Source organism: Bidens hawaiensis, unplaced genomic scaffold (assembly GCF_021521415.1).
Source record: "Bidens hawaiensis isolate Kalapana, Puna unplaced genomic scaffold, B.hawaiensis_p1.1 tig00033696_1, whole genome shotgun sequence".
In the NCBI taxonomy this organism is placed as follows: Eukaryota; Viridiplantae; Streptophyta; class Magnoliopsida; order Asterales; family Asteraceae; genus Bidens; species Bidens hawaiensis.
In genome coordinates this window covers 11,173-32,140 of record NW_027505292.1, presented here as the reverse complement: position 1 = coordinate 32,140, position 20,968 = coordinate 11,173, and the positions used below count along the sequence as shown (strand labels likewise).

Genomic DNA, 20,968 nt, shown 5'->3' with positions numbered 1-20,968 from the left:
AATTTCTCCGGTATGGGCTACGTGGCTTGGAGACTTGTGTGTGTGTAGGGCAGTGTTACAAATACCAGGTATAGCAATATATCTGCTGAGCTAGGCAAGAAAACTATATTTGTATTATGATTGTTATTTAAATGCTTTTAGAGTCATAACGATTCACCAGCACATAGCTGACGTATTTTAATCCCATTTGCAGGTAATTAAGTTTGATTGATACTAGACACAAGGATTAGAGTCATCCCGGAGATAGAAGTTCGCGTACTTGGTGGCTCAGTTCTTAATATACAAATCCTTGTAATATTTGATAAAACAATATTTTGTATAACTTCAAACTTGGGTATTTAATTCCCAAGTAATTTTCAATGTAAATTAATATTATATTAAACCTTTAAGTCTTCCGCTAAAAATAACCCATAACTCTGATACATTTACAAAACAGGTACCAACTATTCGTCACACTCATAGGCCCTAAGTTGGGGTGTGACAGGTTGGTATCAGAGCCATCGGTTCTAGCAAATTAGGTATTATGATAATAGTACCTAAGCTTTAACCATAAGATTATTATTATTATATATGTAAGGATAAGATAGGATTTGTAATCTTTTCTATCCCTAAGACTAATTAAAGTGCAGATGTCGTATATTAATTATCTTTGTCATAAGCATCGAGTCGCTAGAAGAACTAATCCCACATCTGTTCCTTATCCGCCAGATATGGCAAGGAGCAATAATAATATACTAGATTTTTCGGCCGGGAGTAGCCGATAGTTCCGAATTTGCCATACGGAGCTCAACCAGTATACATGCCTGGTAGCCAGCAAATGCCGATAGAGATATCGGATGACACAACTGAGAACAATCCACAGTACCAACCGATAGAGGAAGTAGAAGTTCAGAGTAGATTTAAGCAGGAAATATATACCGATTCCTGTAGTTGGATGAATTGTCACTCGGATCCAAACAGATGACATTTCGGATCGCCACCCCCTAATGTTCAAATCATTGTAGAACCCAGTCGCCGTATTCCAGCACAACCCCAAATACCAATGGATGATTCCTCTGAACCCGAGGAGGAAGAAGAAAATGAACAAGATAATCGCTAATTTCCACCTTACGTAGGTCCCATCCCAACAATTTCAGAACAAGCTAACGCGATAAGAAAAGAAGGACGTTTGATTGAGTAATTTTACACCAACAACATACCTGATGAGGAAATGCAGGCATACGTAGCTAATCCCCACTTGTATCCTAGAGAAAATGCATATTTATTCCCTGCTGCATCAGCACCCAAAGGTTATCCAAATCCGCCCAACGCGGTGATGGATGAACTCAGGAATGAACGAGTAGATAAAAAGAAAATAGAGAAGAAAATAGAAGTGTGATAAGATGAAAAATCTTGTCAAAAAGTGGGTCAAAGATTAGAATGGGTTGTTATGTTATGTGTTGTTGTATTCCCTTTCTATGTATCATAAATCAAATGAAATGGAAAGTGTTGTATTCCTATTTCCTAAGTTATTGTTAATTTTAATTTTACATAATGTCAGGAAAAGAAAAAGGCCGATAGTAATCCAACTGTCCAAGATAACAACAATGAAAGGACAGTGGGTGAAAATATCCGAGCAATACCTCCTTAGTATGTATGTGGTATTTGTGACTTGATCAAAGAAGCTGTCAACCCATTAGTTGAACTAATGAAAACTAATCCAAGTAGAACTGCTTCTCGTTCTAAAAGACCAAGCCAAAGCAAAAATGAAACTGTCCAATCTAAAAGGGAAACTAAGAAGGAGACTGAAAAGAAAGAATCTGAAAAGAAGGAAACAGAAAAGAAAGAATCAGGAAAGAAAGAAGAAGTGAGTGTTAATAGCTCGACTGCAGAGAACGAGCTACCAAATAAAACAAAGAAAGTAAAACTTCAAGAAGGTTGTGATTTTAAGGTGTTCAAAGTTTATAGCCCCAAAGAATTTCATGGAGATAAGGGAGCGATTGTAACCCTACGATGGTTGGAGGAGATGGAATCAATTGTGATCATCAGCAAGTGTTCAGAAACGAAAAAAGTTCAGTATACCTCCCAGATGTTTAAGGGAGAGGCATTAGAGTGGTGGAATACGCTCATCGAAGTAAAAAGTAGAGAGAACTTATATAATTTGGAGTGGAAGGTGTTTCAAGAAATGATTTTGAAAAGGTTCTGTCCAATTAACGAAATAGACCAAATCCAAACGAAGTTGTGGAATCACCGGGTTGTTGGAACCAATTTAAAGGAGTATAACACCAAGTTTTTGGAGTATTGTCGCATTGTTCCACATCTGGTAACCCCCGAGTTCAACAAAGTGACTAGATACATTTACGGGTTACCAATTGAAATTCGTGATTTAGTTCGTTCGCACATGCTAGCGACAATTGAGTCAGCAATGGAGTTACCCGGATATCTGATGGATGGGATGATCCGGAACCGTGATGAGAAGAAAAAGAATGAGGAGAAAACGCCTGTTGGAGGAAAAATGAGGAAGGTCGAAAAGAGGAAGGAAGGGACATTTATGTACACTCATCCCATTTGTAAGTCATGTGGTAGGAGGCACTATGGTAAATGTTTACGACCGGCCAACACTGTCACCTGTAAGTTTTGTTAGAAGCCTGGTCATGTGGAAGCTGATTGTAAGAGGAAAATGGTTGGATGCTTTGATTGTGGAGAAAAAGGGCACTTTAGCACGGAATGTCCAAAGAAGAAGCCAATGGTCACCACGGCTGGAGCAAGTGGAAGTGGTGCAAAAACTGATGGTCGAAAAGGAAATGCTCTAGTTTTTATGCTCGACACACAAAAGGCAGCAGATATACCAGACGTGATTATTGGTACGTTTCTTATCAATAACGTTTATGCTAGAGTGTTATTTGACTCCGGTGCTAATCAAAGTTTCATAGACCATAAGTTTTGTAGTCTATTAAATACACCTATAGTAAAATTGAATGATCATCTTGAGGTTGAAACTGCTAATGGTGAATTGATTAAAATAAATGAAGCCTTAAGTAACGCAACAATTTCATTAGCTAGTTATGATATACCTATACGACTGTTACCCATGACCTTAGCAGGATTCGATGTAGTCTTAGGAATGGATTGGTTAGTTATGAACCAAGCCTGTATTCTATGTAGTGATAAGACGATTGAAATTCGAACACCAAATAGTAAAATCATTCGGATCGTTGGAGATAAAGAGGCAGGAAAAGTTGGAATAATTTCAAAGATAAAAGCCAGTCGTTGTTTAGGTAAGGGATGTCTTGCTTTTATGGCTTTTGTAACTAAAGTACCCGAAGCAAAGAAGTTGGAAGAAGTACCAGTTGTTTCAGAGTTTAAAGATGTATTTCCTTATGAGTTACCAGGAATTCCGCCAGACAGAGAGGTAGAGTTTAAAATTGATTTAGTTCCAGGAACCTCACCGATAGCTAAGTCCCCTTATAGACTAGCCTCTACAGAGATGAAGGAATTGAAGAAACAGTTGGATGAATTATTAGAAAAAGGATTCATTAGGCCAAGCTCATCGCCGTGGGGAGCCCCGATATTGTTTGTTAAAAAGAAGGATGGTTCAATAAGAATGTGTATAGATTATCGGGAGTTGAATAAGGTCACAATCAAATACAAACATCCGCTTCCCAGGATTGATGATCTGTTTGACCAACTTCAAGGTGCAAGTTATTTTTTTAAAATTGATCTCAGATCAGGATATCATTAACTAAAGGTCCAAGAAGAAGATATTCCTAAAACGGCATTTAGAACAAGGTACGGATATTATGAGTTCACAGTTATGCCTTTCGGACTCACTAATGCTCCGTCAGCATTCATGGATATGATGAACCGAATTTGCAAGCCATACCTTGACAATTTGTTATTGTGTTCATTGATGATATTCTTATATATTTCAAATCGAAAGAAGATCATCGAGTTCATCTGAGAGTTATGTTGGAAACCTTGAGGAAAGAAAAGTTATATGCCAAGTTCTCTAAATGTGAATTTTGGTTGCCGGAAGTTCAATTTCTTGGTAATATTTTAAATGCAAAAGGAATTCAAGTCGATCCCGCTAAGATAGAAGCCATAACCAAATGGGAGAAACCAAAGACGCCAACACAAGTGATAAGGTTTCTAGGTCTAGCTGGATATTATTGAAGGTTTATTCAAAATTTTTCAAGAATAGCTGTTCCGTTAACAGCACTTACTCGAAAGTCAGCCAAGTTTGAATGGGGACTAAAGCAAGAAGAAGCATTTGATACATTAAAAGAGAAATTAACAAATGCGCCAATCTTGGCTTTACCAGAAGGTCAGGATGACTTTGCTATATACTGTGATGCATCGCACACGGGTATGGGATGTGTTTTGATGCAAGGAAAGAAAGTCATTGCATATGCTTTAAGACAATTGAAGGTTCATGAAAATAATTACACTACACATGATTTGGAACTGGGTGCGATAATTTTTGCGTTAAAGCTATGGAGACATTGTTTGTATGGTGTTAAGTTTACCATATACACTAATCACAAGAGTTTGAAACATATTTTTGATCAGAAGGAATTGAATATGAGACAAAGGCGTTGGATGGAAACTTTGAATGACTATGACTGTGAAATCGTATATCATCGAAGGGAAAGCAAACGTTGTGGCAGATGCCTTGAGCAGAAAGGAACATGATAAACCAAAAAGAGTTCGAGCCTTAAGACTAGAACTTAAAGTAGACTTGATCAATCAAATTAAAGAAGCTTAGAAGAAGAAAATATTAAAGCGGAAAAAGAAAATGGAACGATTGATCAGTTAGTAAAAGGCAATGATGAAATACTTCGATTGGGGAAAAGAATATGGATACCTATGATTGGAGAACTAAGAACTAAGATTCTTGATGAAGCCTATAAGTCAAAATATATGATGCATCCGAGAAGTGACAAGATGTATCATAATTTGAGAAATGATTATTGGTGAATTGGCATGAAAAAGGACATTGCCATATATGTTGCCAAGTGTTTAACGTTTTCAAAAGTAAAAGCTGAACACCAGAAGCCGTTGGGGTTATTACAGCAACCTAAAATCCCGATATGGAAATGGGATATGATAACCATGGACTTTATTATGAAGTTACCGAAAACTGCTCAACAAAATGATGCGATCTGGGTTATTGTAGATAGATTGATGAAATCGGCTCATTTCATTCCAATACAAGAATCTTATAGCATGGATAAATTGGCACGATTATATGTTGAAAATGTCGTGTCTTTGCATGGTGTGCCGTTGTCTATCATTTCTGATAGATATAGTCGTTTCACTTCAAAATTTTGGACAAGTTTTCGAAAGGCTATGGGAACGCAACTGAATTTAAGTACTGCGTATCACCCGCAAACAGATGGTCAAAGTGAACGTACTATTCAGACATTTGAAGATATGCTTCGTGCATGTGTGATTGATCTAGGAGGAAGTTGGGATACTCATTTACCATTAATGGAATTTTCATACAACAACAGTTATCATACGAATATCCAAATGGCACCGTTTGAAGCGCTATACGGACGGAAATGTAGAACGCCTATATGTTGGTCAGAAACAGGGGATAACCAGTTATCAGGTCCTGGAATCGTTCAAAAGACCATTGATCAAGTAATACAGATACGAGAGCGATTGAAGGCGGCAAGAGATATACAAAAAACTTACGCTGATATTCGCCGCAAGCCTTCGGAATTTCAAGTAGGAGACTAAGTACTACTTAAAGTATCACCTTGGAAAGGTGTAGTACGATTTGGAAAGAAAGGAAAATTAAGTCTGCTATTCGTAGGACCATTCAAAATACTTGAAAGAATAGGACCTGTTGCATATCGGTTGGAGTTACCCAATGAAATGAAAGGCATACATGATGTGTTTCATGTGTCAAACCTACGCAAGTGTCTAGCTGATGAAACCCTTGCTATGCCATTAAAAGATGTTGAGATTAATGAAAAACTTAAGTTTGTGGAGCAACCAATTCAAATTGAAGATAGTATAATTAAATTCCTCAAGCGTAAATGACTTAAGTTAGTAAAAGTCCGTTGGGATTCGAGACATGGACCTGGGTATACATGGGAACTTGAATCGGAAATGAAAAGAAAATACCCATACTTATTTCAATAAATCTCGAGGACGAGATTATTCTAAAGGTGGGGAGGATGCAACATCTCGGGAATACCCTGCTCAATTTTGGGCAAAAAGTGACAATTCTGAAACATAGAGGGTTGAAATTGAAAATTTTGGTTTTCTAGATCCACCGCGCTACGCGATGGGTATATAAACAAGATCATAGCGCTACGCGATGCAGATTACCAGAAATTAGAAAAAAAGGGGCCGCCGCGCTTCGCAACGACCCAGAATCAGATGGGCATCGCGCTACGCGATACCCCATTAAGTAATCGGGGCCACGTAGCCAACCACGTGTCAAAACGTGGCATCACCTCATCAATTGCTGCGTCACGCTACGCGACGGCCTAAGGAAAAAGGGCATCGCGCTACGCGACGTCCCTAAAACTCAATTATAAAAGGAGGGATACGGGTTTGAAGCTCATTCATCCCTCATTCACCATCAGTTTCACATAGTTAGTACTGGAGTACGTGCCCGAGTGCTGTATAGTTCCAAGGCCCTGTTTTCTTAAAGTTCGTGCAAGTATTGAAGTTATAACAAGTCGTAAAGCAGATAAGCGAGTTAGGAGTGAAGTTCTGCCAATTAAGCAATCATTCTGCCTTAGCATAAGTATCCCGAGCATTCACTAAAGGTAGAATCTAAGTTTAAGTTGTTTCAGTTATATTATAGATAGCTTAGACTCAGTCAAGGCTATGGCCTTTAACCTTGAAATGATTTTCAAAAGCATTCACAGACAGATTTCAATCAAACATTATTTTTATAAATATAATGTTATCCAAAACTATATTTTGACGGGCATGTAGTAACTGAAAGGGGGATATCATTAGTAGACTCTTCTTGCCTAAAGTAAGTAATTCGTACACATCCCAATCAACCGCGGGACCCGTTTACTTACCTGGAGAAGTTTTCCAACGTGATAAACCCTATTACGCCAAAGCATGCTATACCAAACGTCACATTAATACAATCATGATTTCAAAACATTCACAAACCTAATCAAGGTTAAAACCAGACTTAAAGTCTGCAGTCTAATCAAGAAACACCATCAAGGTGATCATTCAAACCTATTTGTTTATAGGTTGACAATCATCCGCAATCAAGAAAGGTTTTCAAACAATCATATCATCAATACAGGTTAATACGTTAAACCTTTATAAACAGTCAAACATATTTATACTCTATAAGATAGACAGGTTGTTGTCTTATAGAATCAGTCAAACATTTACATGAGATTACGTGATCTCTAAAACTTTATAATACAAAGTAGAGAATAAACCAACTCAGACCGATTACACATGTGTCTGGATCCAAACATAACCGTTAAGCCTAAACAGTCAAAGGCTACGTGGCCGCGGGCTAATGGTCATATATAGTTTCTCCGGTATGGGCTACGTGGCTTGGAGACTTGTGTGTGTGTAGGGCAGTGTTACAAATACCAGGTATAGCAATATATCTGCTGAGCTAGTCAAGAAAACTATATTTGTATTATGATTGTTATTTAAATGCTTTTAGAGTCATAACGATTCACCAGCACATAGCTGACGTATTTTAATCCCATTTGCAGGTAATTAAGTTTGATGGATACTAGACACAAGGATTAGAGTCATCCCGGAGATAGAAGTTCGCGTACTTGGTGGCTCAGTTTTTAATATACAAATCCTTGTAATATTTGATAAAACAATATTTTGTATAACTTCAAACTTGGGTATTTAATTCCCAAGTAATTTTCAATGTAAATTAATATCATATTAAACCTTTAAGTCTTCCGCTAAAATTAACCCATAACTCTGATATATTTACAAAACAGGTACCAATTATTAGTTACACTCCTAGGCTCTAAGTTATGGTGTGACAAAATGCTTTTGGGAACCTGATTTTTTAATTCCTTCTATTGCAAATCGTCTGGGCTACTCAGTTCCTGGCTTGCCTCCTCAAAAGTCTAAAGCTGCAAATTGATTTCAAGACGCCAATGGCACCCAATCTTTGTTCGATTATCAATCAAAGGTTAGGTAATAAGTTTAATTGGGCTTGGCTAATAAGTTGTTCAAAAAAATAATTCCATTATAATTGTATTTTATTTTTTTAACCCTTCTTGGCTGGCCCGGACTCAAATAATATGGATGGCCCGGACTCAAATAACATGGCTAGGCCTGACTTAAAAAAATATTTTTTTTGGGATTTTTCCGGTAAAAATACACTACTAAACTAAAAAGATGGTGGGGTCGTGGCCCGGTTCAGCCCGAAGAAAGAACTGCCAATGCTCACAACCCTCATCTCTTTCGTGTTGTTCTAAAACCTAACCAGACCAGATCGGGTTTATGTATCAGATGATGTTGGTTGAAGTATCTGGGTTAGGAGTTATGCATCCGACATATTGATAAGTGTTCCATCTCTGTTTAATTTAACTTGGTTGAGTTTTGGTGTTTGTTCAGGATCTAAGGTTGTTGAACAAAAAATTGGGAAAAACCCATATCTTGAAATTTTGAATTGGTGTTTGATAAAATTGATAGAGGGTTATGGCTATCGACAACATGGAGAACTTTGATCTGAAAGGAATTGATTGTTGGTCATGTTTGGCAGAAATTGAAAAATTTTGGGAAAATTGTGGTCGCGGTTCTCAAAAGATACAGCTTGCAAGAACTTGAAGCGGCTCGCATCTATTAGTTCATTAAAGTTTTTCAACTTGGGCATTTGGACTAAGACAACTATCTCACTTCACTGCGCGGAGAAGAAGCAAAGAACTTGATGAAGGGCCTATGATAGGGCGACTATCAAGTTTCATGGCATGGAAGTTGACCTAAACTATAGCCTTGAAGACTATCCAGACGATCTTAAACAGATAAACAATTTAACCCAAGAAGAGTTTAGTGCGTGTACTAAGGAGACAAAGTACAAGATTTTCAAGAGGAAGTTCAAAATTCGAAGGAGTTACTTCGCATAAAAACGGTAGATGGGAAGTTAAAACGGAAAAACGTTTAGGCGAAGGAAAAAGGCATGTGTATGTAAATTTGATACAGAAGTTGAAGCAGTCAGGGCCTATGATAAAGTTGCCATTAAATGTAATGGAAAGGCTGCTCCCTATGATAAAGTTGCCATTGAATGTAATGGAAAGGCTGCTGTTACAAATTTTGATCCAAGAATATATGAGAATGAGCTCATTTCGACTGGATGTTCAAGTAATGACAACGCTTCTTCAAATCATAATCTTGATTTGAGCTTAGGTGGCTTGACACATGGCTAATGAAGAACAGATTGACATATGATGAAGAAGAATAACTGCTATGCTTTTGAAATGTTAAGACATAAATATGTTTTGTAATGACCTGGATGGTCTATGGTTTTGAATGGTTTTGTAATATATGAATGTTTTCACGAAACTTTTAATTAAAAAAAAGTTCAGAGACCTAAAGTGCATTTTTTGAAAAAAGGTTTAGAGACCTAAAGTACATAATAAGTATGTAATTCAAATATTTAATAAAATATGTAATAGTCAATTAGTTAATAATTAACGAAATTATTAATACATAAATTTATTATTTTCTGTTTTTTTTTTTTGGAATATAATTTTCAAGCTCAAATAAAAAAAACCAAACTGAAATAAAAATGAAAATTAAAGCCAAAAAATCCAAAAACTAAAGTTTCAGTTTTTAGTTTGGTTTTCGCCCGAAACAACACCGCACACCCTTAGTTTTTTTTTAATCACAAATCACAAATAAAAATATAGATAAGACTGATTCTCTAATCTCATCCATGAATGTGTTTAAATCTCACACGTAAACCGGAGTAGCCAGCCCGGCCCATATAGAAATGGCTAGCCATCCAGTCCTCAATCAGTAAGTTGGTCTCCTCCGATCATTTAGGGGCTACTACTGAACAAGTCATTCCGACGATCGGCTGTTGGGATTCAACAACGATGTCTGCCGTACAACCTATTCCGGCCGACACGTACAAAGTAGGGTTCATCGGAGCTGGTAAAATGGCCGAGAGCATAGCCAAAGGCGTCGTCAAATCCGGTGTTCTTCCCGCTTCTCGTATTCATACTGCTCATAAAGGTGCTCGTCGTGCCGCTTTTGAATCCATCGGTGTTGATGTTAAAGAACACAACAATCAGGTTTGTTATATTCGTAACTGTGTGCGTGTTAATTAGGAATAAATAATTGACTAACTTAATATTGGAATTCAATTTATTCATACTATGAGCTGAACCTGGTTTTGCTCGTATTTTGTATAAGGATACATACATGATACATACACTTTGTGATTTTAAAAACATATGAAATTTACATAAACCCATTATTCATTTGCTACTTTTGTAAATATGATAGAAACCGGAAATCTAATTTACTTAGCTGATTCGAGATGGCAATTCTCCAAATAAAAGGATCAGAAACCCTAATTTTGATTAACATAAACATCGACAAGACACAATTGAACGAGAATATAATTTTAATGCTACTCCTAATGGCTACTAGATTGGAAGTTACCGAATTCGCTCAGACACCTGCGAATTCCGAATTGGATCGTGGGATGTACCGAATTGGAATTCGCTCTGTTCCAAATCGCTCCTGTACATCGTGCCAAACATACGAATTTTGCATCCAAATCGCTCGGGAATTGAACGAAATCGGTGGGCCAAATCCAATTAAAATTCGACCCGATCTTTGTTGGTTCCGCAAACTAGGTCAATTAAGGGGTACGCTGGTGGCCATTTTGATGGGTTTGTATCAAAATATCATCTAATAGATTGAGTTTATAAGAACTTGTATAGATTTTTTATCAAGCTTTTTAAGCTTTTTGTACGTGTACAAATCTGAGTGTTTATTGATTCAGTGTTTGTACATCATTTCAGGTTGTTGAAAACTGTGATGTGGTGATTTTCTCTGTCAAGCCACAAGTTGGTATTTCCCTTATTTTTATGCCTTTTTTTTAAATTTATTTTAATATAGCAATTTTAGTGCTAAATAATATTGCATATAGTCAAGTACCTCATAAATGCAAAATGCTAAATTTGTTGATATTTATGCTGCAGTGAAAGATGCTATTTTGCAGCTGAAACCACTACTATCTAAGAAAAAGCTTTTGGTCTCAGTAGCTGCTGGCATCAAATTGAAAGACCTTCAAGTTTGATTATTGTTCTTTTTCTTGTGATTTTATCATTATCGAAGTTATGATCGAATATTTGCTGATTATGTGAATATACACTGTATTGTATAATGCAGGAGTGGGCTGGACATGACCGCTTCATCAGGGTGATGCCAAACACCCCTGCTTCTGTAGGTGAAGGAGCATCTGGTATGAGTTCTCTTTATCTTTGCTTTTAATATTTTAATCAAGCCGGGGGTCTCACTGGAAGCAGCCTCTCTATTCCTACAGGGTAGAGGTAAGGCTGTCTACATCTTACCCTCCTTAGACCCTACCATAGCTTTGCTATTGGTGGGATTACTTAGTACGATGATGATGAAAATTTTTTTTGTCTAAATCGTATTTTGTTGTGCAGTTATGAGTTTGGGAGCAGGTGCAACACAAGAAGATGGTGAAATAATAGCCAACTTATTTGGAGCAGTTGGTAAGATTTGGAAAGCTGATGAGAAACTTTTTGATGCAGTCACCGGGTTAAGGTACGCCTTTCATTTTATAATTTAACCAAAACAATAATATGATTATATAGCCTTTTTTAAGTTTTTCTTTTTTAATTACAGCGGGAGCGGTCCTGCATATATATTTTTGGTGATTGAGGCTTTGGCTGATGGAGCTGTAGCTGCAGGTTTACCATGGGAACTTGCACTCGGTTTAGCCTCTCAAACTGTATGTTTTTTGTGTCACATTTTGTTATTGAAAAAAAATTAAAGCAAAAACAGAGAGTGATCGTGAAAGGTTTGATTGTTTTAGGTTCTGGGAGCAGCATCTATGGCTAGTCAGACAGGGAAGCATCCAGGTCAGCTTAAAGATGATGTTACTTCACCAGGCGGGACCACCATATCTGGAGTTCATGAGCTAGAGAAGTCGGGTTTTCGTGGGATATTAATGAATGCGGTTGTGGCTGCTGCAAAACGCAGCCGTGAGCTTTCACAGAATTAGTTTTTTTAATACAATTTTTTACGTACATTAAACGGTTTGAGCATATCAGTCTATTTGTAGTAATTGGATTATGCTGTTTCAGACAAAAAAGGAGCGGTTATCTTTAGTTTTCTTTTGTCTACCGTCATTTCTGAGTGGTACAAATTTAACGTTACATGACAAAATATAAAAATAACATAGAACTGTACAAATCTGTATCTAAAATGGGGACAGAAGGCTTGAGTTATCTCACAGCTTGACCACCCGAAGAGACGAGATCATTGGCGCAATTTGCCTGCATATTATAGTTCTTAATTGCTGGTGCGGCTACTATGCTGATGAATTTGACCAGAGCTCCGGTTCAGATCACAAGCATAACAAATGCTGCAACAAAAATAGAAATAATATATAAGCTAAATAATACTCTAGCCATTTGAATTTTTTCTATTGGACAAAAATAAGCTTATATTAGATTAAGAATGTCAGAGAAACAAAAACATGTTGGTCAACACATAATTTCTCAACGGAGCATAGATTATAGATATAGGATTCAGTGATCAAATCATTTAGCAACATACGCCACTGTTAGTCGATTTTTAAGGTTTGTACGAGAAATGAAAGAATATGAACTACATTTTATGCACAGGAAACCTCACACTTTTATGAACTGTAGAACGTCACACGGGATTCAAAATTTTCATCACGGTGTACCATACGGCATAAATAATCTCATCTGCCTATATGATTGCTACCAGTTACCCTAAATCCAAGAAAGATTTGGTTTACTTCTTATTGCCCTAAATTCATCCAAGATACATTAACTATTTGGCACTACCCAAATGTATGATCATAACCTACATTTATATCAAAGCCTCAAAAGAAAGCAAACTTACCAAACAAGAATATCAGAGCAAGCACCCAAAATATCATTTGAGTAGGTCGATTATACTGCACATAATACTGCGATCTTTGAAGCTGTCTTTGTATAGCACCATACCACCCATAAAGCTGCTTCTGGTAACAATCATCGTCACTCTCAAGACAACTCTTGTTCCTTTCATAACAACCCTTTTAACAAAAAGAAAACATTGTTATTGGTATAAATGCAACATTTTAAGCAAATTAATAACACAACTGCATTTCATATTTGAATTAAAGACATACTCTGCTAGCAGGCTGAGTCTCAGGCAATTTGTGATCTATCACCTTCAATTTCCTGTAACCGTTCTTTGGCCACTGTAACTTTGATGCCAATTCCATGGTATTCAAAAACCCTGAAAAACTTGGTGTCTTCCGAGGGGGCAGTTCTGTCTTTTCACCAACAGAAACAACATCAGCAACCTCAATATTCCATGCACCTATATCAGCACCCGCACTTGCCGTCCTTCTATGCTTAGAAACCTTGTTTTCAGACGTTGACCTTTCAACATCCTGTTTCCGTGCTTGATCACCATTAAAGCGAGGTTCACCCGAAAGAAACAAGGCAAGCTCCCTGCTTTCTCCCTCATCCAAACGCACCCACGGCCGAGGTGGCTTTTGTGTCGCCACCGACTCATTTAAACACTTTTCAACCTTCGAAATTTGGCTCTCCATCGCATTAATAAATTCACGGTGGCGCGTTTTCGTATGGTTACAGGATAACTTACTATAACTGTCATTAACAGCCTTTTCAAACTCTTCCAACTGGAAACACTTATTAACAAATTCAACAACCAAAACCATCATAAACTTATTATACAACATATGAAACCAATTACCTGCCATTTAGCCGTGCCGAGGGCGGTGCGTAAATCCCTTCGAAGCTCTTCTGTTTTCCAGACAGAAGGTTCTTTCAATGCGTGAATCAATGTTCTGTACGTTGATTCCATCCTTCAATCAGACAATTAAATGGGTTCAGTAACTATGAATCAAAGACAGATCTGGTAAAAGTAAACCCTAATTGAGATAGAGATAGAGATAGATACCTGTCCGCTGATTCTTGAACTTCTTCGGCTGCAGGAAAGAAGGGATCTTTCTCCCACTGTTCGAAATGCGACGCCATAATAATAATAACCCTAGCTCAGAATGAATCAATGGATATTGGAATAGATCACTAGACAAAATTAAATATTGTATTGAAAAGATCGTGTGCCGTGTGTATATGAAAATATGAATATTAAGGTGGTTAGTTTTTTATATTTTTAGGTAATGAAGATAAAGATAGAAGAAGAAGAAGAAGAAGAAGAAGAAGAAGAGATGGGAAAGTGGTAGTTTTTATTCATGAAGGTTACCGAGTCGTTGTCGTCGTAAGGTGCTCGGTCAAACCGAGTAAGTCGAGAGATAATAATAAGAAAATAATTAATGTGGTCGAAATTGTTGAACAGGGGTAGTATGAGACTGAAATACGTTGAAAAGTGAAAATCGACTATTACAATTTTTTTTAATTGTCTGTAATAATATATTAATCTTAACTTAGCCTTGTGTTAGAAAATCCAACGCTTCTTTGACGACGTGTTATGCTAACATGTCGTTAAAGACGCGTTAGATTTCCTAATACATGGTCAAAGATGAGTTAGAAATGGCCATTTTTAAAAATATTAAGTTTAGGAGATAAAGTTGGAATCTCATTTCGTAGATGGGCTATTTTGAGGATTTAAAAAAACCATGCTATCCAAAAGATGATGATCTTAATTCAATTAAAAAAAGGTGAATGCTAAATATGCTATCCAAAAAACTTAATTTAATAAAAAAGAGTGAATATCAAATGAAGAGGTAGGTCCCAGCAGAGACCAGTTGGTCCCGCAAGACTCACCTTGAACAGGGTTGTCTGCGCAAAGGCCATCTGCTCCCGCAGGACCCACCATGCTCATAGAATCTTACGCGCAGTACGCAAGCTGTACACGCAGGGAAAGCCTCCCAATGGTGAAGTACCCCGCCTGTTCCCGCAGTTGCGGATACAAGCCATCAGGGAAGGCTACCCGCAGACAGCAAGGCTACACGTACAAGATTAGCTACTTCAGCAGTCACGTGAAGGCATGAGCAAGGCGGGAACAATCCCGCCCAAATGAGCCAGTCTGATTCTGAAAGATCTTTTGTACCATACCTACCAAGGTATGGATAGGACAGACGATCTGACCAGAACAGCCCATGAGCCAATCACAGGGTGACAGCTCACCGACAACAGTGCGAGGAGGAGCACCCTCTAGTACTGTTTGTCACTATTAGCCGCTGCCTACTCACCAACTCTCACTGTGGAGCAGGCGCAACCTACAGTTGGTGGAATAGTATTACTGTTGGCCGTAACCTATTCACCAACCAGCATGGCCTGCGTACAATCCACAGTCAGTAGGACGTGCATGGTCTACAGTTGGTGGAATAGTGCAGCCGACTTTATTACTGTTGGCTGTAACCTACCCACCAACCAGTATGGCCTGTGCGTAATCCACTGTTGGTTGAACAGGAATACTATTCAGCCGGCTGTACCTTCTAGAAAACCTACCTTCGGCTATAAATACTCCAATATCTTGGAATGGTAAGATCATCTACTATCTCGTATAACTTACTTGATAACTGCTCTAATAGTATTCACATACTTTTATATTCAAAGAGCAATATAGACTGATTCTCACGCCGGAGGGTGGTCACAAGGAGGAACCCCCCCTTCTCAGTGACGAGCTTACGGTGTCTGTTTTGCAGGTTCCCGGAAGTACAACCTACTCTGCCGGACCTAACCTTCGTGGGAAACATTACCTGGCCCCCAGATTACCCGTAATCTGCTCGGGGTTGATTAGTGTTTCTTCATTGGCGCCATCCGTGCATAAAGCTAGAACTACATCTTTCTCCAGTTTTTCAAAACTTCCAAGATGACTAGAGAAATTCCGGTAACCACAACCCCAGCCACTGGGGTTAACACCGGCAACACAATGTTTACAAACACTACCCCAGCCACCCAAGCTGGGGCAAGTGAAATACATTTTACGAACACTACCCCAGTCACTCATGTAGGGGCAAGTGGAGTAAATATTCCACTGGGATTCACTGATGCCCAGCTGGAAAAACGACCTCGAGCCCCTCGCCAAACACTTGATCAAGTGAAGGCATGGGCCGAGGCACGTCAAAGAGAATTTCAGGCTGAGTTGGACGAACGCTTGCGTTCAGTCCAACAAGCTGAGGAATTCGGTAGTACTCGCCAGCACCTCAACATGAGTAGTGAGTACGAGTACTCAGACGGCGAGGGGGAAGACTCCGACACCGACGCGAACCCTCGCCATAGGGCGAAAGGGAAGCGTAAGGAAACGGATCCCCAGCCAAAAAGGAACTTTGGGGAAGCATTCCAACCAGTCACGGAAAAAAGCTCTCGCGACTTCTCCAAGGCCTTTAGACCTACTGCTACAAACGCAGGGAGGTCAAAATTTGCAAGGGACATTGCAGAAGCAATCGCCCCGAGGAGTGCCAAACAAATGTCCAACGTTGGCACATACGATGGTCTATCCGACCCAGATGACCATCTGAACAGGTTCATTGCGGGGGCAACCGTCAGTAACTGGACGGAACCCACGTGGTGCTACATGTTCCAGATGACTCTGGTAGGAGCAGCCAGAGCATGGTTCGACCGTTTACCGGTCCACCACATTTATGACTGGGCAGACTTCCAGAACAAGTTCAGTCAACAGTTTAGTCAACAGAGGAAGCACACTGAGGAGCAGTGGACGATCCTCAACTGTGTCAGAGAAGAGGATGAATCCTTACTGGACTTCATCACCCGCTTCAACTCCAAGAAGGTGAGTCTGGGCAACATCAGTGAAGACCTCGTTCGCGCCGCTTTCATTCAGGGCGCTGAATACCCAGAACTCATCCGCACTCTGACGGGTAAAGACGGCATGCCATCCACGTGGGATGCCATAATGACGGCAGCCAAGCGCTTTGCCGAAACAGAGAAACAGCTGGGAAGAGATCTCCCCCACAATACAAACCTCTACACGCAGAGGACAAGGGAGAATAATGTAAGAACCGCCCGGCTAAACAAAAAGAGGCGGCAAGGTATTTGGCAGTCAAGGATAAACTTTGACACCCCCTCAAGCTCTCGCCCTCTAGTTGGCGGAAGGGACAAAACGCACCCTTTGAACCGAAAAAACCGCTGGACGCCACTCACCAAGAGCGTCACGGAGATATTTGCCACGGAAAAACTGCCATGGCCAAAAGCTCCAGTGATCCGACAGAAACCCAATGCGGATCAAAGCAAGTCTTGTGACTTCCATGGGACAAAGGGCCATAGCACTGAGGAGTGCACATCCTTGAGGGACATCGTCGAGACATTCGTCAAGGATGGGAGGCTCGCACACCTCGTGGCATCTATCAAGAAGGGAGGAAGGAACGACAACAGGTACAAGGGTAACGGACGGAAGCCCGTCGACATTAGCATCAACATGGTCCATGGTAAGGTCAGAGGAAGAAAGAGACCAATGACCGAACCATGCGCATGGAAGGAAGCAGAAGTGCGCTTCCCGCGAGTGCCGGGAGGCCCAAACAAAGAAGGCCCCATTGTCATTAAAAGCCAGCTGGGGCACTACATCACCTCCCGCACCCTCGTTGACAATGGCGCATCGTCGACAGTGATGTACAGGCAGTTCTTCGACAAGCTCGATGATGAAGACAAGGAACGCCTGGAGACGGTCTACGCTTCAATGGAAGGGTTTGACGGCAGCATGAACACTCCCTTGGGCATCCTATCTTTCCCCGTCACTCTCACCGATGGGAATTATTCACGCACGGAGGATGTGGATTTTGTTGTGATGAAAAAACCACATCATACGTATGACATCCTATTCGGGAGAGACGGGATGGCAAGATTCAACGCTGTGGTATCCTCAGTCCACGGCATGATGGGATGGCCAACAACTGAAGGCGTAGCGATGATCACGGGCATTCCCCAGGTATGCATCGCATCTGTCTCCTCTAAACCCAAACCGAAGATGGCCAAACAAACCATCACTGAGCCTGAACAGTGGGCATTCAACGGGAAATATCCCGATCAGGCCGTTACCATTGGCCCGACAATTGTTGATCCAACACGCACCTTACTCAAGCGCTTACTGCAGCGAAACGCAGACATCTTCGCGTGGACACCAGCCGACATGACTGGTGTACCCCGGGGAAAGGCAGAGCATAAGCTCAAATGCGATCCGGCCGTAACGCCGATCGTACAAAAGCGCAGAGTAATGGGGCCCGAGCAAACCAACGCGTGCAGAACCCAATTCAAGGAACTCCTTGATGCGGGCATCGTGCGCGTTAGCAAATATCAAACATGGGTTGCAAATCCCGTAATGGTACCGAAGAATAACAAACAATGGCGCATGTGCATAGATTTCAAAGATTTGAATAAAGCATGCCCCAAAGATTGTTATCCGTTGCCAGAAATTGATCTCAAGGTGGATTCGGTGGCACCATTTCGCCTTAAATGCTTCTTGGATGCGTATAAGGGGTACCATCAAATCCACATGGCTGTGGATGACCAGGACAAAACCGCCTTTCGGACGCCCGATGGCACATTTTGTTATAAAATGATGCCGTTCGGACTTAAGAACGCGGGGTCCACGTACCAACGACTAATGGACAAAGAGTTTCACGCCCAAATTGGGAGAAACTTGGAAGTCTATATGGATGATTTGGTCATCAAAAGCCCCGAGCCAGAGACGATGTTGAAAGACATTGAGGAAACTTTCAACACGCTCAGAAAGATAAACATGAAGCTCAACCCGAGCAAGTGTTCATTTGGGGTGGAAGAAGGGAAGTTCTTAGGGGTCATTATTACTAAAGATGGCTTCAGAGCGAACCCTGAAAAGGTCGAAGCCATTGTCAAAATGGAATCACCTACCACCATAAAACAGGCTCAAACACTTAATGGACGACTAGTCGCGCTTAACCGCTTTTTGGCAAACCATGCGGATAGGTCGTTCCCTTTTGTGTCAACACTAAGAAATTGTTTAAAGAAAACGCACTTCCGCTGGACACCAGAAGCGGAAGCAGCTTTCCAGGAGATTCGATCACGCCTGATCGAACTCCCAACACTCACAGCACCACAAGCGGGAGAGGAGTTAATCCTATACCTCTCCGCAACAGATAGAGCAACCGGGGCAGTCCTGCTTGTAGAACGAAAACGCATCCAGATGCCAATCTATTATGTTAGCCGCGTGCTGGCAGACGCGGAAACCCGGTACTCTACCCTGGAAAAACTGGTCTTGGCACTTATACACGCTTCACGCAGGTTGAGACGATATTTCCAGGGTCACCCAATCACTATTCTCACCAACTTCAAACTCTCAAATGTTCTAGGCAAACCCGAGTTATCGGGACGCCTAGCCAAATGGGCAATTGAATTGGGAGAATATGCGATTCAATACAAGCCGAGACCAGCCATTAAAGGCCAGGTCCTGGCTGATTTTATTGCCGAAGTCCCCGCTGCGCGGGAGAAAGAGTGCCAGGAGGAGGTTCAACCCTCCCCAGCACACGAAATCGATGAGGTCTGGCGACTCTATACTGATGGAGCAGCTAGTAACGAGGGTTCAGGCGCAGGGTTAAAATTAACAAACCCAGCAGGCCAGGAATATACTTATGCTATTCGGCTGGATTTCCCAAGTACGAATAACGAAGCTGAATATGAAGCATTCCTGGCCGGATTGAGGATTGCGCGAAAGATGGGTGTCAAAAATTTGGAAGCCCACGTTGATTCCATGCTAGTGGCAAACCAAATAAACGGGACGTACACGGCTGTGAACCACACAATGGCCCTGTACCTTGCCCAAGCCAAAACCATCATGCGCGATTTTAATGATTGTAAAGTGATACACGTCAAGCGCAGCGAAAACAAATCTGCGGATGCGTTAAGCAAGCTTGCATCACTGGCCTTCACCCACTTGGGAAAGGACATCCGCGTGGAACTCCTCGAAACACCATCAGTCCCGCACAAGGAAATTTGTGTCATCCAAACCGGTACAGAAACATGGATGACCCCAATAATAAAATACCTTGAAGCAGGAACGTTACCAGAGTCGAAGTCACAGGCAAGAAAACTACGCTGTAAAGCACTAAATTATCAGCTGGTCAATGACACCCTTTACAGACGTAACTTTCTTGGCCCGTTGTTAAGATGCGTGGACAACCAAGATGCTGACTACCTCCTGAGGGAGGTTCACGAAGGCATCTGTGGAGTACACGCAGGCCCCCGCGCTGTGGTAGCCAAGCTAAACAACGCGGGATACTTCTGGCCGGGGATGCATATGGACGCGTTGGCATACATCAGAAAATGCAGATCTTGCCAGCTTTACGCACCCAACACGCATCGCCCGAAAAATGATCTTGTTCCTGTCACTTCCTCGTGGCCATTTCAGAAGTGGGCCATCGACGTGACAGGCCCATTTCCAACAGCAGCTGGGAATGTTCAGTTCCTAGTGGTAGCCATTGACTACTTCACCAAATGGATAGAAGCGAAACCTTTAGCCCAAACAACCGCAAAGCATATCAAAAAATTTATTTGGGAATTTATTATTTGTCGTTTTGGACTTCCACAGAATTTGGTAAGCGACAATGGCACCAACTTTGCTGACAAGAAGCTGCAGCAGTGGCTGAAAGAACTTCAAATCACCCACACCTTTACCTCAGTGGCACACCCGCAAGGTAACGGTGAGGTGGAAAGAGCAAATAAGAGCATCGTCGAAGGCATAAAGAAAAGACTCTTGGAACATAGATCCGGTTGGGTGGACGAACTTCCACACGTCCTTTGGGCAAACAGAACGCTGA

At 40.7% G+C, this 20,968-nt stretch overlaps 3 protein-coding genes across 3 annotated transcripts; 2 read left to right on the top strand and 1 right to left on the bottom strand.

Moving 5' to 3' along the window:
- Window positions 1–2,659: 2,659 nt before the first annotated feature.
- LOC143612150 (uncharacterized) lies at window positions 2,660–5,724 on the top strand. The gene is made up of 4 exons (XM_077086203.1): window positions 2,660–3,486; window positions 4,176–4,407; window positions 4,972–5,264; window positions 5,493–5,724. Exons 1-4 carry the CDS (start codon window positions 2,660–2,662, stop codon window positions 5,722–5,724), a joined length of 1,584 nt encoding a protein of 527 aa, XP_076942318.1.
- Window positions 5,725–10,037: 4,313 nt separating this feature from the next.
- On the top strand, window positions 10,038–12,379 carry LOC143612148 (pyrroline-5-carboxylate reductase-like). The gene is made up of 7 exons (XM_077086202.1): window positions 10,038–10,247; window positions 10,986–11,034; window positions 11,166–11,257; window positions 11,356–11,428; window positions 11,634–11,754; window positions 11,836–11,941; window positions 12,026–12,379. The coding sequence occupies exons 1-7, from the start codon at window positions 10,050–10,052 to the stop codon at window positions 12,212–12,214; spliced, it is 828 nt and encodes a 275-aa protein (XP_076942317.1). The 5' UTR covers window positions 10,038–10,049; the 3' UTR covers window positions 12,215–12,379.
- A 58-nt stretch (window positions 12,380–12,437) lies between these two features.
- Window positions 12,438–14,234, bottom strand: LOC143612155 (uncharacterized). Its single transcript, XM_077086206.1, has 5 exons — window positions 14,158–14,234; window positions 13,951–14,062; window positions 13,358–13,876; window positions 13,087–13,261; window positions 12,438–12,577 (listed from the first exon to the last, which is right to left on the bottom strand). Exons 1-5 carry the CDS (start codon window positions 14,232–14,234, stop codon window positions 12,555–12,557), a joined length of 906 nt encoding a protein of 301 aa, XP_076942321.1. The 3' UTR covers window positions 12,438–12,554.
- Window positions 14,235–20,968: the final 6,734 nt, after the last annotated feature.